Consider the following 21,002-nt stretch of genomic DNA (forward strand, 5'->3'; position numbering starts at 1 on the left):
TCCTGCGCTTAGTAGCTCCCACAGATTAGAAACCCGCTAATCTTTACTTGGGAAGCAAATGGCATTGAAGAAAAACGTATTTTAAAATTCTGGAGGAAAAGGAGTGACGGTTTCCACAGCTCAGTGGTGAGCAGAGTTACTGCAACCCTGGAGATAATCTGCCGTTTACTGAATTCATCACAGAATGGTAAACTACTTAAACTGCCGCCCGTCCCTGGTGCAGCCGGCAACACGAGACCCTCTGGAGGCTGCAGACGAAAATCAGAGGGAGACACAGGGTCAAACCGAGCAAAGGAGCAGTTCGCTTGTTCAACATGCTTATGACACAATGAAAACAGGCTGCTTTTTATTAGATAGTGCAGGTTCCAAAACTCTTAAGAAATCAATCTGAGCCTAAGTTTATTTTTGAAGCATTTCTGAAAAAGCTGATTTTCTTTGGACATCCTAGTGTCAAGACTGATCTTCAGACAGACCCTTTCCTGAGAGCTAGAGTTATGGGAGCCAAGCAGAATTCTCTGGGAAGCTGCTAAAAAGCCAGTCATGTTTGGGAAAGTCAGCTTCTAAATGGGTAGGGTGGGGGGTGCGCCTGGGTGGCTCAGTCGGTGAAGCACCTGCCTTCAGCTCAGGTCATGATCTCAGGGTCCTGGGATCAAGCCCCATGTGGGGCTCCCTGCTCAGTGGGGAGTCTGCTTCTCCCTCTGCGCGCTCTCTCTCTAATAAGTAAAATCTTTAAAAATAAATAAATAAAATGAGGGACAGAATGCAGATGAGCCCCGGGGAATACTCCCCCCTGATCCAGACCAATCCCAGAGAGCACATCCCTCTGATCCAGATGAATCCGGGGAGCACTACCCCCTGGAGGCGCTCAGCTACTAGCAGGCTGTCTCTCCAGATGTCTCTTCTAGAATATGCTGAGGCACCCTCACCAGTGAGCTTCTTTGTAAAAATCTGGTCTAAAGAAGGTGGACAGAGAGGAGGGTGGGTGAGTATGGAGTGGGGGGCGGACCTCACCTCCTCAGGAGGAAACTTGGACGTGATACCTCTTCCGCTTAACAGAGATGCTACCAGCCTCCCCTGGTGGTTCCTCAGCCGGCCAGAATCTTTCCAGTCTATGTAGGGACCTAAATGCCAAGGTTATTGCAAGCTTGTCCTGAGCAGGACCACTGGTAGCCTTGTTTAAATTCTGTCTCTTCCTGTGAATTTATCAAAATACCACAAAAACAACAGTTTCCAAACACAGTCCGACTGTATATGTTCTTGATCTTCCAGGCCAGCTTTCCTCTGAGGCTTTCCTGGCAGAGCCGCACCGAACAGACGTGAGCTCCGGCTCCTCCGCCTCCCAGGTCCCCGGCGCCCTGGCTGAACTGACCGGTCACTCCTTCCACCCCACAGACAGCCCCTCATTTCGTTTGTCCATGTCTAATCTGCCCTTGGAGACCAGACACCTTGACGTATAAAACTCACACCACCTCCCTTGTAAGACCTTTCTTCATATGTCCCCAACCAAGATTTCCCTTTCCTGCCTCTGAAACAGCTGCGCACGAACGTGCAGAACACCAGGCGGCTCTTCAACGCTTCACGTAGCACAGAGACAGGGGGAGGGGACCGGACAGACCCAGGTGTGACCCTCCAGGCTCTGGCACACGTAGCTGTGTGACTTCAGGCATGTTATTTGACCTCCCTGTGACTCAGTCACCTCATGGATACCACTGAAATCTACAGGGAGACAGAAAAGTGCCATGAATCAATACTTAACAAGTTAGCACCGAACCCAGAACACAGTAAGGGCCCCGGAAATACAGCTGCTCCTACTTACTTATTACAAACCCCCCCCCCCACATTTTAAAGTAAGTCAAACCCAAAACGCTGGAACTGCCCCAGTAGACTGAACTCCTAAGGTTAATATAAAACACATGACAATTTTATGAGCAATGGAGGTTACCTGTAGCGCATCTGCACATGTGTAACTTAAGCGGTGGCCTCAGGGAGGACAGCTGCAGGTCACACGTCTGAGAAGAATGGAATCTGAAGCACACGAGGACCTCAGACCCTTCCAGCTCAGTGAGAAGACGACCCCCCACAGGCCGGAGACGGACAGACACGATGGCAAGTGGGCACGTGCGAAGACGCTCGCCCTGGTGACATGCCCATCACAACCACAGAGAGACCCGTGCCACACCCACAACAACAGTGACGGTCGCGGGCCGATGACGACGAACGGGGCGAGGACACAGAGAAACAGCACGTAAATGGCACCGCTCTGGAAGACACCAGCGATTTCTTAGGAGTTAAACATAAACGTACCATCTGCCTCGGCACCGCTACCCCCGGGTGTCTACCCAGGAGACATGAAAACGCGTGTGCACAGAAAGGCTTGCACGTGGGTGTTCACAGCCACACCATTCCCCAGGGTCAATGAATGACAGGTGACGCAGACGGACAGATCAGTGATGTGGGACACCAGTCAACAACACAACAACACTGACGTGAGCCATAATGTGAAGGGACTCTGAACACAGTTTACTAAGTAAAAATAAAACAAAAAGCTGGATACAAAAGACTATATTGTATGCTTCCATTTCTATGAACTGTCTGGAGCTGGGGGTGGGTAGGAGACCAACTGTGAACGGGCATGAGGGGCCCAGCTGCAATGGGGTTGTGGCAGTGGCGGCACGGGCGGGAAGACCTACCAGACACCACTGAACACTTAGGTGGGTATGTAAATCACACCCTGATAAAGCTGTTGAAAAAACACAGAAAACAACACCCCAAAAAGTCTGGATTGGATACATAAATGAGGCTATAACCTATTTAACCACTGTGTACGTCTCAGTTTCTTCTTGAAATGTCATGGTTTCTGCATCAACTCGATGAACAGGCGGTGGGGGAGAGAACTGTCTTCTTCATTCTGAGTCAAACTCAATTACAGTCCTAGGTTTTAGTACATGTAGGAGTCTCTCCCTTCCCCTTGGGTTCCCCTAATAAATCAGTGCATTTTTCCCCACTTGGAAACTCAGGGATTTCTCACTTCTCCCAGTGTTACAAAGACCCATGCTGCTTGGGTGGGAGGAACCCGCAACACCACCTGTGGCCCAGCCCCGCCCTGGCCTGGCGTGCGCCTTGCTTCCCATGGCCTGGTTCGGCGGGGGGCTCTGATCCCCAGGGCTGCTTCATTGCGCTCAGACCGCTGTCCCTGAAGCTTCCGCCAGTGGCCCTGGTGCAGGCACCTGGTGCCCTGCAGAAATGTGTGACTCATTGGCAATTTCTCCACTCTCGATGATCTGAAAACAGCTCCCATGTCATCCAGGGTCTTCTTCCCTCCAGGCTAAACATCCCGGCCCCCTGAGGTGCTCCTCACCCAACGCATATTCTGTGTCCTGCACGTCCCCATCAGTCAAGAGAGGGGCCGTCCCCTCCCTCCTCTAGACGTTTTCTGGTTTTGGAACAGTCGTTTGGCAGAGTTGAATCCAGCTCAGTTTACGAACCTGACTTTGTCCACGGGGGCGAGTTCTGTTGAATCTCCCTAATCCCATGCCTGTACGTGTGATTTCTGAGGACAGCTCTGAGGTTTATACACAGAATTCTGACCGTTTGCCTTTAGCTACTCAGCCTGTCAAAACCTGTTTATATTCTGGTATTGGGTCCATGAGCAAACTCTCATGGTCTCTCAGTACTTCAAGTAACAGTATCATTATCGTTTACCTGCATTTCTGACAGCTTCTGCACCATTCTGCTGCACTTCCATGGTCAACTCTGAAACGGATCTTTGTTAGAGCAGGAGAACGGTACTGTCACGAAGACCCTGCAGAGGTGAGGTGGGTGGCTGGTGTCACATGCTACATGGGCTCCTGCAGAGGCAGCGTGGTGCAGCCACCAGACCGCGTGGGGCTGGTGGACTTGGGGCAGATGTGGGCTCTGCCACTTGTGAGTGACTCTGGGCAAGTCCACATCCCTCTCTCTTAGTGTCCAGAGTCTAACTCCCTGGACGACTGTGCAGACCAGAGCAGCGAATACCCACTGGGGCTTCCCACAGGGCTGGGCACTGTGAGCCCCGTGGGGGGTCTCACCGTGACCCCGTGTGGGCTGGCCATGCAGACTCGAGAGGCCCCACGGCGCCGCATCCTGTGTCAGAGGTGCACCTCCAGGAGTGCTGCTTAGCACTAAGGTGTCTCCGCTCTGACCGACGGTATAGTGCCAGTGGCCATGAGGCAAGGGTGGGGGTGCCGCCCAAGAGCAGGGACTCAGGTGGCCGGTGCTCGGAGAAAGGCTAAGGGCAAGAGCGGGCGAACAAAGGAGGGGTGTGTGCCCGCGTGAACGTGCACAGAAACGGCCCGACGCACTGGCTGGGCAGAAGCCCATGCCTCCTCCTCCTCCTCCCCCGTGCTGCCCGTCGCCTGGCTTCCCCCAGGCACCACGCCCACCCTCGGTGAAGGAGAGCCGCAGGCAGGGCCAGCTGCATCCCCGGATCCCGGCTCTCGAGGGCATCCATCAGAGACTGGCAGACACGCATTTCCTTTAGAACACTGGAGGGCACTGGGGTGCCAGGTGGTGAAGACAGGAAATTGGCACCTAAGACCTTCAGGGCACCACGCTGGTTGGTTTGTCTGATGACAAAGCCCAGGATGCTGGCGCCACAGCGAAGGAAATGGAACCCCTGTGCGTGCTACGCGGACGCCCCAGGGAGGCCTCGGAAGCTGCTCCCGTCCCCCGCTTGGCGGCTCAGCACAATCTCATCTCGGCGTCCGTCCTCCATCAGGCCAGTTACACGGGGACCCAGCGCCCCTGGTTCTCCCTTCTGGCCCCGGGGGGCTCTGAGGGTGAGCCCCCCGGCGGTGCTCTGGGGCGCGGCTGACTCATGCTCCGCTGGGCACCAGGACCTGCGGCTCTTACTTCGCGGCAGCCCCGCACTTTGCCACTTACTCACATTCTCCCCACCGCGCCGGTCTCCTGGGGCTCTTTCCCACTCCGTCTCTAAATTAGCTTCCAGTGAGTCATCACTCATCCTCTCCGTGACTGGCAGGCGTTCATGAATTACTGATTTTTCACCTTCAACCAGCTGATACCATAGATTTATGTTGGAGAGAAAGGTAGTTTTTGAATGAAGACTGGTATCTTTTGATAGCTTTCCTTTCAAACATAACACATGTGTACGATTGCGACCTCACAGCGGAGTAAATTCTAATCACAGCTACCAGGCCCGTAGAGTAAGCGTGGGTGGCCGCAGGCCCCTGCAGACCCTCTGCCCCTGTGGCTCTTGGAGGACGCTGGTCTGAGGTCCCGCAGTGCACGCTGTCAGCTGGAGTGATGGAGTAGGTCAGCGCACGGGCTGCAGGCAGGCGGCCTGGCTAAGCCCTGCTCCCACTCATACCTGCAGTGAGACACTGGGCGCCTCATGCCTCAGTTTCCCCATCATTAGAGTGCAGATAATGACAGTGCTTCCTTTAGAGGGTTCTAGCAAGGAATGCATGAGTTAATATGTGGATAGCCCTTAATACAGCACCTGGCACCCAGCAGGTGCTCCGTAAACGACACCTGCTATTCTTCTTCCTGACTCTCAACCAGGAGGACCAGGGGCTACCTTGTGTTCACAGGCAACAGCTCATGCCCTCCTATGTTCTCCTCCTCGTCCCCCCAGGGCACGGCCGAGACCGGGGCTCTGACACGTCTGAGACCGCAGCTAAGTTAACCAAACGCTCATGGATTCAAAGCAAAAACAACCCCTGGATCCAAGCTTCCGCTTCAGCCTGCCACCCCGGGCTCAGCGGTGGCCACGCCACGTGAGCGATGGAGGGAGCAGGGCACAGCAACTCACTTTGTGGAGCAGGGCACAGCAACTCACTTTATCCCAGACACAGGGCTGTTAGCTCCTTAAAATATGCTGTTGACACAATAGATGTTAATTATGAATAATTTTCGGTACACCCTGCGCCTCCAGTGATCGGAATGCTAATGAACAGCCTTGTGGCAGAGGCTCGCCGGCTCCCTGACTCCCCAGCGCTTTCTGAGCGCCCTAATATTTCTAGCGCTGTTGAAGCGTTTCATTACTTTCTTTCGGGGCTGAAAAATGTCCCTTAATTTCCAAGCACGGATCTGACTGCCACTGTCTCCGAGGACTCGGAATGTAAACACGCACCACAGCGGCAACATGCTTATTCATCAGGCTGCTGGGTTCGCGCAGATAATTAGAAATCAGGGGTGCGCAAAGAAGGTTCGCTCTAATTTACTTCCCGACGCAGCAGCTTAATTAGAAAACAAATTCCTTCCCCGGCTTTCAACATTGCTAAGTAATTATAAGCCCCCCACACCGCCCGTATCTTCCCTCTGGCCTTGTGTTGAGACTGCAAACAACATGTGTTATACACATCTGACGAAGGTGGCAGAAGCTGGGAAGGGGTTAACACTCGCATCCTGGGGAAGCTTATGCCGAGCAGTCGCACGGTGGCAGCTGCTGGAAAGGAATCACATTTATTACTGAATTACCACGCAGCGATTTCAAGTACAAAACCTTCCATCAATCTCTCCGGTGATGGCAAAGAAGACCACGACTCACTCAGGCTGGGTTTCTGACTGGCGGCGGCCAGGGAAGGCGCTGGCCCCCCGTCGTGACAGTGGCAGGAAAGGCCGGTCTCGCGGGTGAGGCATGGTGCTCCCTCCAGCCCCCACGCCTGCCACTCCAGGTTCCGAAGCCGTCCCCGGCTCCTGAGACAAGCAGTCACCGCTGTCCAGCCGCAGGGCAGGATGGCTCATCAGCCCTGGAGACCTCGGCTCACTCAGAGCTGCACATGGAGCAAGGACAGCTTCCAAGGAGCAGCAGGCGAGGGCGTGTGGGCACAGGACCCATGCCTGCCAGCTTGGTCCGCACATGCCAGGCACGGCTACACGCCAGACCTGTGCCAGGACCATCCTTCAACACAGAGCAAGGGCCCCGGGAGGGAAAGAAGGGGCAGAGACAGACATCAGTCTTATTTTTTTTCAGGTCATTAAATTAAGGAAACAAACCCCAATAACCCAGGCCTGTATTCTCCACTTCATGTCTGCATTATGACTCGTCCCTCCCATCAGATGGCTACAGTGACCAGAGTCACTGTCACACTTAGAGCGATGGAGAGGTTCTCAAGTACAAGCACTACCATGTGTTGAGAAGAAACGAGAGAACAAAACCGGATGCAAAATGAAGGGCTCAGAATCCTTGAGGAGTGAGCAACATTGATAATGTCGAGTTCCAGCTCGGCTGACCACATCTTTGTGTCTGGCCAGGAGACCACGACGCGTCACGTCCACGCGGCTCACACCATGCAGGTAGCACATATGCTGCCTTCCGCGCTCCCCTGCCAGGGGGCTTCCTCCCTCCACCCCAGCACTCCACAGGTTTATGATGTTGTTCAGCATGAACGGCTAAAGAATAAGGGACAGGGCCAAGGAACTCAACAAAAGAGCCAATTCCTGGTTGGTCTTATAACTGCAATTAAAAATAAGTTACCTCGCCAGTTAACCTGGACCCACGACCAGTCACCCATGAGCTGCACGGGATGCCCACGCAGCGACCTCACAGGGCGGCGGTGGCGGCCACACGCATCCCACATGGGAGAGACGGGGACAGGGATGTGCTCTGCCAGCTTTAATGCAGATGTGACCCCAGGGCCCCCGACCCCCATGGCTCCCAGAGAGGAGAGCCGGTCACAGGAAACAGGGACACACGGGCGCGCTGCCCAGCAGGGCACCCAGATCTCCCAGGTCTCACCCGGCGACCACCCCACCAGCTTCGGCCACACTGTGTAACTGGTTTATGAAAAGCTCCCAAACTATTAAAAATGTATATATTTTGAAATATTCTGTGGCTTCTCCAAACATAAGCCACTTATGGATTAAAAAAATCTGAAACACGGTCCCACCTGAGGCAGAGGCCAGGAGGGACGACGCCTGTGTCCCCACCTTGCCCGGTCACATGGTGGCAAACGGGAATGCGGGGGTGGATGACTGCCGCAGGATGCTGCCTGGAAGCCCCCCGCCCGCAGGACAGTCTGGGGGGGGGCATGGCTCTGAAAGTAGGAAAGCCGACCTGCTGAACCTGAGGCAGGGGACGGGCATCAACACTCCACCGAGTCTGAAGAGTGACTCAAACCCACTGACTGACCCACACGAGCCGGAGCACTGAACTAACTGCTCGCGACTCCATCTTAGGAACGTTTGGAAAAACATGACAAAAAACCCCCCAAGACTCAAAAGGGTTTTTACCAATTAGTTGTAGCCCCAGGAGTGTGGTATGTGCATGCTGGGAGCACGGGAAGAAGGAACGTGGGTGCCGTGGGCGCAGGCCTTGCTTTCAGAGACTACTCTCCAGGCTTGTGTCAGGGAGGGGACGCCACTCCCCCGCGGCACACTGGTGACAACTCTGTCCCGGAACGTGCGCAGAGCCTCGACCTTTGCACAAGGCACAGCTGGCCCCAGGCCACGGTGAGGTTGGTGGGGACAGCACGTGGGAGCCCGGGTGGGCTGGAGCTTCTGGAACAATCACACCAGCCAGAGGCCTGCAGGGTCCCTCGCACGCGTGGCCTGTGTCTGCATGGCCAGGCCCGCCTGGCGCAGCAGGAGAGGCGGCCCCAGGTTGTACCACGTCAGCAGTGCTCATCATCTGCCCCCCTCCACAGCCTGGGATCCATCTCCTATACAATCTTTCATGTCCTGATGAAGGATTTCACCTTGTACTCGAATTAAAACACAACACAAAACAGAAGCCCAGTCTGAGTCTGGACTGCTGTTTTTAGCTGCATGACCACAGATAATATCACTTCCTGTTCTAAAGGCTCGGGGGCAGGCAAATCTGGCGAAGATGCACCCTGGCCACGAAAGCACCACTGGGGTCTCGATGAGACACTCAGCACCTTGCAGGCGAGTTCCAGGCCAAGCACCCATGATGGGTGGGACCCGTGCAGAGGAAGGGTGTCTGAATGGCTAACGGACATTTGACGTGTCTGACAGTGGCGACTGCGTGAGCACATGGTTGACAAGGAGGAGAGGGCAGCGTTTGCCTCAAGTGCCGGCCGCAGAGGCATAAACCGTTCACCGTGCTGCGCACCTCATGTCATCTGTTCAGCTCTGAGCCATTGGACAGGACAACCATGCGTGCGACATGCCTTCGTGGACAGGGGGGTTAAAATTACCTCGAGTCAACAGCACGAGTGGGGCCCCAAGCCCAGCAGGACGGGCGGAGATGGGCACGGCCCCGAGAGCGGGAGCCGGATAGCCACCAATATCAAGAGCTGCCCAGGGTGAGAAGAATCCAACGAGACACTCTTTCCAGGAAAGTTCTCGGAATACCGGAGCTACAGTGGTCTGGACAGCTCGATTAAACACAGATGTGCCACGCGCCTGCCTTGCCTGCTAACTGCAAGCTCAAATCTCCGTATCCAAAGGGCTTCTTACAGACTGCAAGCACCACTGGGGAAAAATCTAAACACTAAAAAAATAGGTTAACAGCATTTTCTTGTATATGGAAAAAACTTGGGACACCTGGGTGGCTCAGTCGATAAAGCATCTGCCTTCGGCTCCGGCCATGATCTCGGGGTCCTGGGATCGAGTCCCACGTCAGGCTCCCTGCTCCATGGAGAGTCTGCTTCTCCCTCTGCCTCTGCCCTTCCCCTGTGCTCGTTCTCTCTCTCTCTTTCAGGCTTCCATTCTCTCAAAAAAAAATCTTTAAAAAACAAGCAAACCTGTATTTCCTCAGAAACAGATCTGACAGTTACTACGGCCAGATCTCTGGGCGCTTCATGCCCAGACTCTGTCCTGGTGCTCGGTGATTCTGAAGCCTGGAATCCATCCTGGCACAAGCACAGGAGCACAACCCGGCACTCACAGTCGACATCGCCTCTGCCGAGTGACGAGGGAGAGCCGTCAGGCACTGTCTCAGACCAGGCGTGCTGGAGGGTGTGTCTCCGCTCAACTTTGGGGACTTGCACCCAGAGAGAATGACTCAGGCCCAAATCAACTCCCGGCCAAGTCACTGCAGTAAAGACCTGACGTTTCTAAACGACCTGCTCTTACCTCTTCCGCCCACCACGACCCCAAGGGAAGCTCCAACCCCGACGGCCTGAAGGAGAAGTGGGGCTCATGCCATAGCCCATCCCAGTTAATCTGGACAGTGAGCAGACCTCCCTGAAACCAGGATGGCTTCTTCTCAACTGCAGACGCGGGCCGTGAATACAGAATTCTCCCAAAGTCATGTGGCGGCACCCAGCTGATGGCGAACGGGATAGGTGCGTGAGGACATTGTCCCCCCCACCCACCCCCGTCTTTATCTGAAATCCGGATGAGCTTTAGTAATATAACCGTCCATCCTGCCACCCCGAGGAGGGCCGTTAGGGGACAGGCGTTTGAGGGGTGGCCTAGCACCCGCTGAGAGCCGCCAGTACCAGTGAGCCCCTGGTCAGGCCCGCACGGCGCCCCGCTTCAGGATGAGGAAGACACGGAGGCGACAGAGCTGTCCTGCGAGCGTAGCTCCTGAGTGCTGGGCCTGGACTCGGGCCGCGGCCAACCGCTCCAGGTCCATGTTCTTTCCAGCCCCCGTCTGTGCGCAGGAAGCACTGTGAAAAGTGCTGCTGTCCACATTTACTATGTTTTCTTTTTACATTAAAAAGAAGAATCACCCATGCCAGCTCCCCGCATCTGACCAACCGTGTAGCATCCCTGGGCGCAGGAGGGAGGTGGAGAAGGGGACAGGGCGGTGCCGGCCCACGGAGGCGAACGTGTACATGCACGCCCTTAGCGCTGGGCAGACACAAACCTAAGTGTTTCTGGGAAAGACACCGGCTGCCGCAAACCCTGATGTCATGAATTAGGAAAATAATGCTTGACGAAAAATACTACCATCTTAACGTGTAAGGGTGCTTCCGTCTATTTCGCAATCCTCACGAACCAGTCTTCACAATGAGAGTGAAGCTGCTTCCCATGAAACAACGGGCACCTTTCATGGAAGAGCCACTTCCTCTCCAAATCCTGGCTTCGGTTTCCTTCCACCCCAGCTCTCCAGCCAGGCTGTTCCTGCTGTGCCTTACCGGAGGCATTCTGACCTGTGCTCCCTTACACAGTATCTCACTTCCCCACATTACCTATTGTTTTCTGCATCGTCATGTAGTAAACTGGCTTTTTTGGGTGTGCGGTTCCCTGATTTTAGCATGTGCAGACCTGCGTGGCCACCCTCACAACCAGGACAGTGAACATCCCTTCACCCCACACTCCCTCCCACTCCCGTCTCTGACCCGAGAGTTGTGTCTTCTCCAGAATGTCCTGTGAATGCAACCAGACCAGGTGTCTCCCCTGGAGCTGCTGGCCGTCACTCCACACGGTGCTTCTGGGGCCACCATGTGATCATGTGTCAAATGTCCCGCCATTTCCTGCAGGCTGTGCCCCCTAGACGAAACATCTTCTGCTTCTTCGTTCACCCCAAGGACGTTCTGGTGTTTCCAGTTTTAGGTGGTGATGAACAAACCTACACAAACACCCCCCACGTGTTCTCATGCAGACGGTTCATTCCTGTCGGACGAGTGCCTTCAAGTGGGCCCACGGTGTGGCCTTCCCATGACGCGGCTGTCTTACATGGCCGCCCCCCCCACGTGTTCTCATGCGGACAGTTCATTCCTGTCGGACGAGTGCCTGCAAGTGGGCCCACGGTGTGGCCTTCCCATGACGTGGCTGTCTCACATGGCCGCCCCCCCACGGGTTCTCATGCGGACGGTTCATTCCTGTCGGACGAGTGCCTGCAAGTGGGCCCACAGTGTGGCCTTCCCACAGCATGGCTGTCCCACGTGGCTGCCCCCCCCACGTGTTCTCATGCTCCCCCCCCCCCCCCCCGCAGCAGGGGCTGGTGGGAGTGCTGGCCGCCCTGCACCCTCGGCAGCCTTGTTTTATTGACCCACCTTGTGGGTGTGAAGCGGCTTGGTGTGGTTTGGGTCCGCGTTCCCCTAATGCCTGAAGGTCTTGAGCACCTTTCCTGGGCTTACTGGCCATTCTTAAATTCTCTTTGGTAAAGTATCTCTTTAGGTCTTTTTCCATTTTTGAATTGTTTTTTTTTTTCTTATTTTTTCCTTTGAGATATCTTTATATACTCTGGACACAGTCCTCTGTCGGCTCTGTGGTTTGCAAATATTTTCCCCAAGTCTGCAGCTTGTCTCATTGTCTGAGCAGTGTCTTTCAGAGAGTAAACATGTTAAATTTTGATGAAGTCCAATCTCACAAGTTTCTTCTTTCGCGGGTCGTGCTTAGGCTGTCGAGCCGCTGCGCACATTCTACATCTGGGGGGCTGACAGGGTGGGAGCCGGCTGTCCTGACACAGTCCGGGTGAGGGGAGCAGAGTCCCCGGAGGCCTGGCTGCCCCGCCAGCCCTGCCATGGGTGCAAGATGCCATCAGGAAGCACAGCCGAATCGAATGCCAGGTTCCTCTCCATACAATCAGAAGGTTTAACGAAGTAACTGAAAAAATACATATTTCTCATTTATGTGATTTTTAATAGCTCCTTTTACTCTGGAGAACTCAGAACACGTGGTGCTGTTGTTCCCGTGTGGCTCAGCGAGCACAGGTGGTGTTCGATTGGGAGCGGCCACAACCGTGCTGAGGGACTGGGACGGGACAGGGCAGCACACAGACACGGGGGCAGTGGCTGGGTTCCCGCCCTGCCTGGTGGGGGAGGGGCACACGAGTCTGCCCCGGGCACAGGCAGGTGGGAAGCAGAACAACAAGAAAAGGTAAAGCAAGACCTCTCTGGACAGGTCACCAGGTGTGACCTCGCCATGATGAAATGTGCCTCTGCACCACCTCCCCGGTCTGTATACTGGTCTGTATATGGTGATGGGAGCACAGGCGATGGAGGGAAATGGGCCCAAGAGCGCCTGCGGAGCTCCCCGGGGCAGCCAGCTCTGCAATCTCTGCGATCCCGACAAGGAACCCAAGCAAGCCCACTGGCTGACTGGACCTAGTCTTCTATTATTTTTAAAAGTTTTCTCCACATCAGTTTCTCCAGGCTTACACTGTTTGTTTAGCATTCGTAAACGGTTTTCTGGGTCATCGCCCCTGGAGGTGAAAGTGGCTTAGAATTTGGAGGAGCAGCCGGAGGGTGAGTGGAGGAGCCCCGAGCCCACAGGCCGCCGGCAGGGCAGAGCGAGACTGACCAGGGCGCGGGCGACACGGGGGAGGAAGGGCTCCACGTGCGCCCTCCCTCCCCCGTGTCGCCCAGCCCGTGTGCACCACAGTGCAGCCCCCGCTTCCGGACCGTGAGCGTGGACAGCAGGCAGGGACCACACAGCGCAGATAGGGAGGGGAGCACGCGCCGAGCGGGCTCGGGCACCGTCACTAGAGCGGGTCATCACTGTCTGCCGGCGGACTGTAGCGCGGCCCGCAATCTGAGCCGCGGCTGCGCGGTGCTGCGCTGAACAGTGGTAACGGAGGAAGGCAGACGGCCGGCTTGCCTGTGTGCGGTCCGCTACACCCGACCCCGAGGCTTGCGCCCTGGCTGACCCCTGCAAGCCAACACCTGCCTGCAGTCCCTGCTTCTGACCGCTGTGTCTGTCCCTGACCGACAGAACACGTCTGGCTCCCCTGCCTGCCGCCTCCCCTGGTTCTCCCGCTCCAGTGATTCCTGCTCGCCTGCACCTCACCTGTCAGCACACCTCACCCCCGCTCCCCTGCCTTGGCCTTTCTAACCTAGTGCAGCACCGACCAATGTCACGGCAATCCCTGCCACCATAACCCACCTTGCTTGTGAACAAAAGCACCCTGAAGTAGACCAGTCACATGATTTCCTTAGACAGTTACTCAAAATTTGAGAGTAATTATACTCAGTGAATTGTTTGCAGGTGCCCTAGTTATAGTTTCTTGATTCTTTATTTTACAGGCATCCCATGTGTCTCTATTCTCATAGAAAAATTTAAAAGACGAAAAGAAACCTATGTCATTTAACACAGCTCCTCCCCCTGTACTCTCCCACTCAGAGTGAACAACGGACCCACCGTTTCATGTCTGTTTCACCTGTATGCACACACGCAGAGGCATGCGTGGTGTAAACATACTCGTGGCAGCCTCCTGTGTGTACTGGTCTCTGTCTGCTTTGCCCACTAGCAGCACGCCAGATGGACCGTTCTGCGCCACGCCGAGCGGAGCGGCCACAGAGCACGCAGTCCTTGGCAGGACCTCTCCCCTTGTGCCCGCAATGGTGGACACTTAGGTGTAACCTTCTTGTCTATTTCCGTGACACACAGGCAAGGAGTTTTCCAGGAGAGAAACCCAGAAGTATATTTGCTTTTTCCTACCTGATTTAATTAAATTCAGGCCTTAGCGGTTCTCACCCACGATTTTGTGTATCAAGACTTAGAAAACTATTATCTTGTATGTTAATCCCAGAAGAAACGGTGTCCAGGGCAGAGGGTTTAAGAATAACTACCTAGATGAACCAGGATGAGTCAAGGTGAGTGTCACAAACACACACACGCACATACACGCACACACGTGCACACACACACCCGTGATGCAGGTCAAGTCTGGAGCCACAGAGTAGTTCGGACCCAAGGAGGTCCACAACAGGAGGCAGCCGGCCGCGCATCAACCTGGAAGGACGAGGAGAGGCCACACCACCACAGTGCACCACGAAGGACACGGCTGGACTGGGCCGTGACATTTGCCCTGAGACAGAACACAGAACAGGGGCGGGGGGCGTGCAGAATATCACCAGGCGAGCTGGGGGAAATTGGGTAGGTGCTAGGCTATGACCCAGCTATGGCAGTCGGGCAGCAGAGACAGCCTCTGTGTGCAGCCGTACGTTTGCTTTGACTTAGTGTTGGGAGTATTGGTCAATGTTCAGAAGTATTCAGCTTTCATTCTCGTTCTTTTAACATGGCCACGCGTGGAGCCGCGTCCTACGCTGATCACCAGTGCAGCAGCCACAACACGGCCTTCGCCAGAGAACGGAAGTACACACCCACACACAGGGAAACATCCCCACGCTGACCGGAAGTGCCCCTGGGAACCAAGGGCGCCTGCAGACCCCGAAAGCCACACAGCTTAAAAATCTTACTTACTTTTCTATTAAATCCAGTGTGACCCCAGGCACCAGACTAACGCATTTCTGCATGCAAAACCTGCAGAGAAAGGAGAGAAAGTGAATCACACTGAGGGGCCATTTAACAGGAAATACAACAGTCCCCCAGGGACACGAGGGCCTACAGGTGGGGCGGGGGTTTCTTTATCCTGGCAGCTTTCCCACTTATGAAGAAAACCCGACTGCCAGCCTGTCCCTGGAGGGAGAGAAATCTGACATAGGGTCTCTGGGGAGGGGCCCCGGCGAGACAGGAAAGGAAGCGTCTGCCCAAATAAAGGACACACTGCTTCTCTTCCCTTTTTTCCTTCTTAAGAAAGCAAGCTGAGGAGGGTGTCGGCAGGATGGGCGAGCATGAATGACTTTCCGGCACACAAAGAAAAATGTGGGAGGAAACACAAAACAGCGAATTCGATGATATCACTTGCTTATCACACACCTGACTGCATCGTCACACTGAGCCTGGACTCCCGCAAGGCACACGGCCGGACAGCGAGCGCCCTAACGGGGGGGCAGGGAGCCACCCCTCTGCCTCCTGCCCGGGCTACTGGCACACAGCAGGGAAGAAGCAACTGTAACACCGAGTAAAAAGGCAACTTACAGCTTTTAGTGGGAGAAATGTGAAACATTTAATTTACCTGCTTCACAGATGACGCTCAAATAACCCCCTCCAACCACCCAGTAGGCCCACAGCGGGTATGCACACCTACAGGACTGTGCGTCACTAGTGGGACACGAGAAGTGGAGGACGGTCGGAGAAGGCCAGGGGGCCCACGGGGAGGGGACGGGTACAAGCACCAGGCCACCTTTGGGGAGACAAGGTGTGACACGTGCGAGGTGGTCGGGTAGGCTGGGTGACAGACCAGGAGGGATGGCAGTTGTGAGGACACGCGGCTCCCGAGGGCGGCCTCCAGGGTGGGGGGATGTGGAGCTGGCTGCCAGGACCCCCCATGCACCGCCATCCCGCTGCCCCCGCGGCACCAGGGCACACGCAGCTCCTCTGGCGGGTTCAGGTAAGTCTCTCGGTGGATAAAAATGGTCTTCAGGAAAGGAATTTTCCAGTGTAATTCTGGGTCCTACACAAACTGTGCCCCTTTGTCATTTGTCTTAAAATCTGTAACGTACTCATCCACTGGCACTTCTGGATTCCAATGATGATAGGATAATTTGTATCAGACGAGTCCCTTTATCAATAATAATAATCAGTTCTGGACAAAATACAAAAACAACCATGTAAAAGCACCAAGAAGCCAATGGATACTGGCAGACACAGAAGGGAAGTGACCCCAGAACAACTCTGGGCAAGTCCACCACTACTCAGCGAGTCCCGCGGGCACACCCCAATCCACACAGCACGCGGGGGCCATGCTCAACCGGAAAGCAGTCGCCTCACTGGCGGAGCATCTCCTGGAGTCCCCGGCTGACCGCTGCCCTGCACACGCAAGGGGGAGACTCCTGGGGCCCCCGAAGAGACAGTAACCGGAAGGCCGCACTGAGACAGTCAACACCCGCTCCCAGGGAGCGCACCAGCAGGGAGAGCTGGCCCGCCACGTTGAAGGAGCCTGATCCACACCTGGCCTTCCACTGACCTCCCAGGGAGGGGGCACCGTGCTTTCGTTACAACCATGCTCCAGGACTCAGAGCCACATGCCAGCACTACGAGCAAAGCCAAAGGACACCAGTCCTGCCACCAAACCACCTGCAAGCACAGAGCCAGACACTCCATGGAGCCTCTTGTTGTAGCTCCCACAGTGGAGTCTCCTCTCTAAAATCAAGAAGAAAAACAGGTAAAAGAACCAGATTCATAGTTGACCAGATTTTGGAATCAGCAAAGACTTAAAAATTATAAAAAATAACTTAATTATTATTTGGGAAATAGGCATTTTAAGCAATCTGCTGAAAATATAAAGTTCTATCAAACAGAAAATTAAAAACAGGGACAGCATGCGTTAAAGGACTCAGGGTAGTTGTACGCAGAGCAGCGTGGACAGATCAGTCACTGATGCCCCATGGATTTTGCTTCAGCCGGTAATATTGATCGCTTTTGCACCAGGATTGTTGACAACTGGTTTCTCTCTCCTCCCCCTGCTGAGAGCGTTACTGGCCACGAGAGAGGCCAAAGAGCAGGCAAAATCAGAGGTGGTGGAAGATCAGACACGATCACCGTAACAACAAACACGACAGGTGGCGCTATTCTGTCTGCGCTACCTGGTGGTGGGTGGAGCTCATGAAGAGGCTCGGGCCCTTCCGACTCCTCTTTGTCAGACACGCCCATTCCAAGCAGTTTCACGGCACCTGAGCCCTGCTCACCTCCCATGTGCTGATCCCCCAGGCCGGGGTGTCTGGCCGGGCACATGGACACCTGAGGCTGGATCTCTGTCAGGGAGCAGCATCCTAGCTTTGGCCCGCAAGATGCCAGCACACCCCGACCCCAGTTGTGATGACCAAAGATGTGTCCCCGTGTTGCTGAATGTTCTCTCAGGGGCAGGATCACCACCGTCGAGAGCCACAGCCCTACACCAAGCAGCAGTATCTCTCACATTTTCCAGAACGGTCTCTCTGCTTCCACTCCTGCCTGCTCGGCCTACCCCTCTACCCAACAGCCAGAGCGAGGCTTTTAAGGAGTAATGTTAAGAAAAAAATGTTGAAATAAGTCATTCCATCTGGCTAAAACCCTCGAGAGGCCTCCTGCCACTCAGAATGAAATACCAAGTCCTCACCTGGGCCTACCACGGAAGGCCCTGCAGGATCCGGCTCCCAACCACTACTGACTTCACATCCTCATGCTCACCCTTCCTCACCCTGCTCCATTCACCCTGACGGTCCCTCCAACACACCAAGCAGAGACCGCCTTCAGGGCCTTTGCACTTGCTGTTCCCGTGGCCTGCAGTATCCTTGAACCAGGAAACTAAGATTTCCTTCTTTATTGTATCTAGATTTCGACCTCCTCTGACCAGCCTAAGGAAAACAACACCTCCATTCTCTATCCCCTCACTCTGCTTTTTAACGCTAGCATTTCTCATCCCCTGATGTGTTATTACACAGCTATTTGTATCTAGTCTTTACCATGGAAGGTAAGTTCGGGGGGTAAAAGTACTTCTCTCATCTTCTTGATCACTACAACTCGTGTCTAGGATGGTACCTGACACATAGTTCTGCTATCTGATAAATACACGTGAGCAACTGAATACAGTACGAAATTGATGTGGTCATTTTTATGGGTTTCTTATATTTCACCCATATTCTTGTTTTCCTGTCACTCTTGAAAGCAAGTAGCTTCAAGATTTTATGAACAAGTTATTTAATGTTAAAAAAAAAAAACCCCAGCTCTGTAACCTCATAAAGTATCTTGTAACTGCTCGATGTTGTGTCTAAAAATGGAAAGACATTAAATATATTTTCCTAACTAAAAACACAACACGCATTTACCATAAAAAATTAGAGGTACAGAACATTACACGTGAAAATTACCCCAAATCCTAAGACAACTGTTACAAAACACTGGATCATTCCGAATGATTTCTAGGATAAAAGAAAATCCCCGTCCCTGTAAACCCCAACAGTACGGACGTGGATGCGGGGGAAGCATAAGTCTGCACCACTGCACACATGTGGCCACTGCTTCCACACGTGCTCCTGGAGACAACCAGTATCGACACTTGGGTTCTTGTTTCTTTCCATAAGACTGCCATACACATTATAGCTATTTTTCTAAACATTTTCCCCCCAATATTTTCAAACACTCAACAAAGTTGGAAGAATTTTACAGGAAAGGCCTGTGTCCCAGCACCTGGGCTCCACCACAACCATGTGACTACACTGGCTTTGTCACGGCTCTGTCTCTCCCGCCACGAATCCACTTTCCTTTTGGTGCAACTGGCGATACTGTACACTCCCCTCTAGATTCTTCAGCACGCATGCCGACGTCGCAATACTGGCTTATTGCTTTTGTCCTTGATGCAAAACCACACACGATACAGTGCACACATCTTTACCACACATTTGTCGACTTCTGACGACGTGCAACCCAGACCCCTACAGCGACCACTACTGACATCCCAGAATGTTTCCTCTTGTCTTTCCCAGCCAATTCCTACTTCCTACCATTGCCCCCGGGGGCAAAATCTGTTCTCATTCCTCCCCCAACTCACTCCTCTGTTCTAGAATTTCACAGAAGCAGAGCTGTCCAGTGTGCACTGTTATACGAGGCCATGTCCAGCCAGTGTGATGTTTCCGAAGTTCATCCAGGGCCGTGTCTGTATCATGGGTTGATTCGGTTTGACCGCTAACTAGCACTCTGTCACATGAATACCCTGCACTTTACGATGCTGTTTTGTACCTTGTCCTTGTACACCTCGGACGGTATAAACGCTGATACACACAACGTCACTCTCTCAATGTGTGAGCACTGTACGAACACCAAGTCTGTTGTCCTCAGGATGTGTTCTTAGAAGCGGACTTGCCTGACAGATGGTTACACCTGGGTTGAATTACTCCTCATTGTCCGATGGCTTTCCAGAAAAGAATTGTCATTTACTGTCACATTAAGGCTGAAATACCCATTTTTTCACTTCTTGCCAATACTGGGTTTGTCATCATAAAAAACGAAACCACCGTCTGCCCGACTGACAGGTGTGAAATGACATGTCATTTGACTTTCTTTGATTAGTCTTGAGGTTAAACGCCAGTAAATAACTTTCGGGTTCTTTGTATTTTTCTTTTGCTTGTTGCCTGTTCATGCCCTTATTAGCATTTTTATACTGGGGTACTCATCATCTTACTGATTTTTAACAGTGTTTTATACATTAACAGAATCAACATTTTGTTACGTGTTACAAAATTTTTCTCAACTTATAATTTTACAGTTGACCCCAAACCATCACAGGAGTGAGGGGTGCCAACCCCTCCGGCAGACGAAATCTGCGTGTAACTTCTGACTCCCCCAAAACTTAACGACTAACAGCTTCTGGAAGCCTCACCGATAAGTTAATTAGAACGTATTTTGTACGTGTACATATACTACATTCTGACAATAAAGTAAACTAGAAAAAAGTGTTAAGAAAATCATCAGAGCAAAGGCAAGAGAAACAAAAGATAAAATGAACTTGTGGGACTTCATCAAGATAAAAAGCTTCTGCACAGCCAAGGAAACAGTCAGAAAAACTAAGAGGCACCCACGGAATGGGAGAAGATATTTGCAAATGACACTACAGATAAAGGACTGGTATCCAAGATCTACAAAGAGCTTCTCAAACTCAATATGTGAGAAACAAATCAAAAAATGGGCAGAAGATATGAACAGACACTTTCCCAATGAAGACATACAAATGGCTAACAGACACATGAAAAAATGTTCAAAATCATTAGCCATCAGGGAAATTCAAATCAAAACCACACTGAGATACCACCTTACGCCAGTTAGAATGGCAAAAATAGACAAGGCAAAAAACAACAATTGTTGGAGAGGATGTGGAGAAAGGGGATCCCTCCTACATTGTTGGTGGAAATGCAAGTTGGTACAGCCACTTTGGAAGACAGTGTGGAGGTCCCTTAAAAAGTTAAAAATTGAGCTACCCTTTGACCCAGCCATTGCAATACTGGGTGTCTACCCCAAAGATACAGACGTAGTGAAGAGAAGGGCCGTATGCACCCCAATGTTCATAGCAGCAATGTCCACAATAGCTAAATCGTGGAAGGAGCTGAGATGCCCTTCAACAGATGACTGGATTAAGAAGTTGTGGTCCATATATACAATGGAATATTACTCAGCTATCAGAAAAAACGAATTCTCAACATTTGCTGCAACATGGACGGCACTGGAGGAGATAATGCTAAGTGAAATAAGTCAAGCAGAGAAAGACAATTATCATATGATTTCTCTTATCTATGGAACATAAGAACTAGGAAGATCGGTAGGGGAAG

At 53.0% G+C, this 21,002-nt stretch overlaps 1 protein-coding gene across 4 annotated transcripts in view; it reads right to left on the reverse strand.

The window, feature by feature from the left end:
• Positions 1 to 21,002, reverse strand: part of RPTOR (regulatory associated protein of MTOR complex 1) — a 338,061-nt gene that overhangs the window by 127,798 nt on the left and 189,261 nt on the right. For all 4 annotated transcript variants that reach the window (XM_040640059.1, XM_040640061.1, XM_040640057.1 and 1 more), the window contains exon 7: positions 15,064 to 15,123. In XM_040640059.1, the coding sequence (XP_040495993.1) occupies positions 15,064 to 15,123 (60 nt within the window). The remainder of the gene's footprint in view (positions 1 to 15,063; positions 15,124 to 21,002) is intronic.

The sequence above is a fragment of the Ursus maritimus genome, unplaced genomic scaffold, assembly GCF_017311325.1.
Source record: "Ursus maritimus isolate PB19 unplaced genomic scaffold, ASM1731132v1 scaffold_24, whole genome shotgun sequence".
Taxonomy (NCBI): domain Eukaryota; kingdom Metazoa; phylum Chordata; class Mammalia; order Carnivora; family Ursidae; genus Ursus; species Ursus maritimus.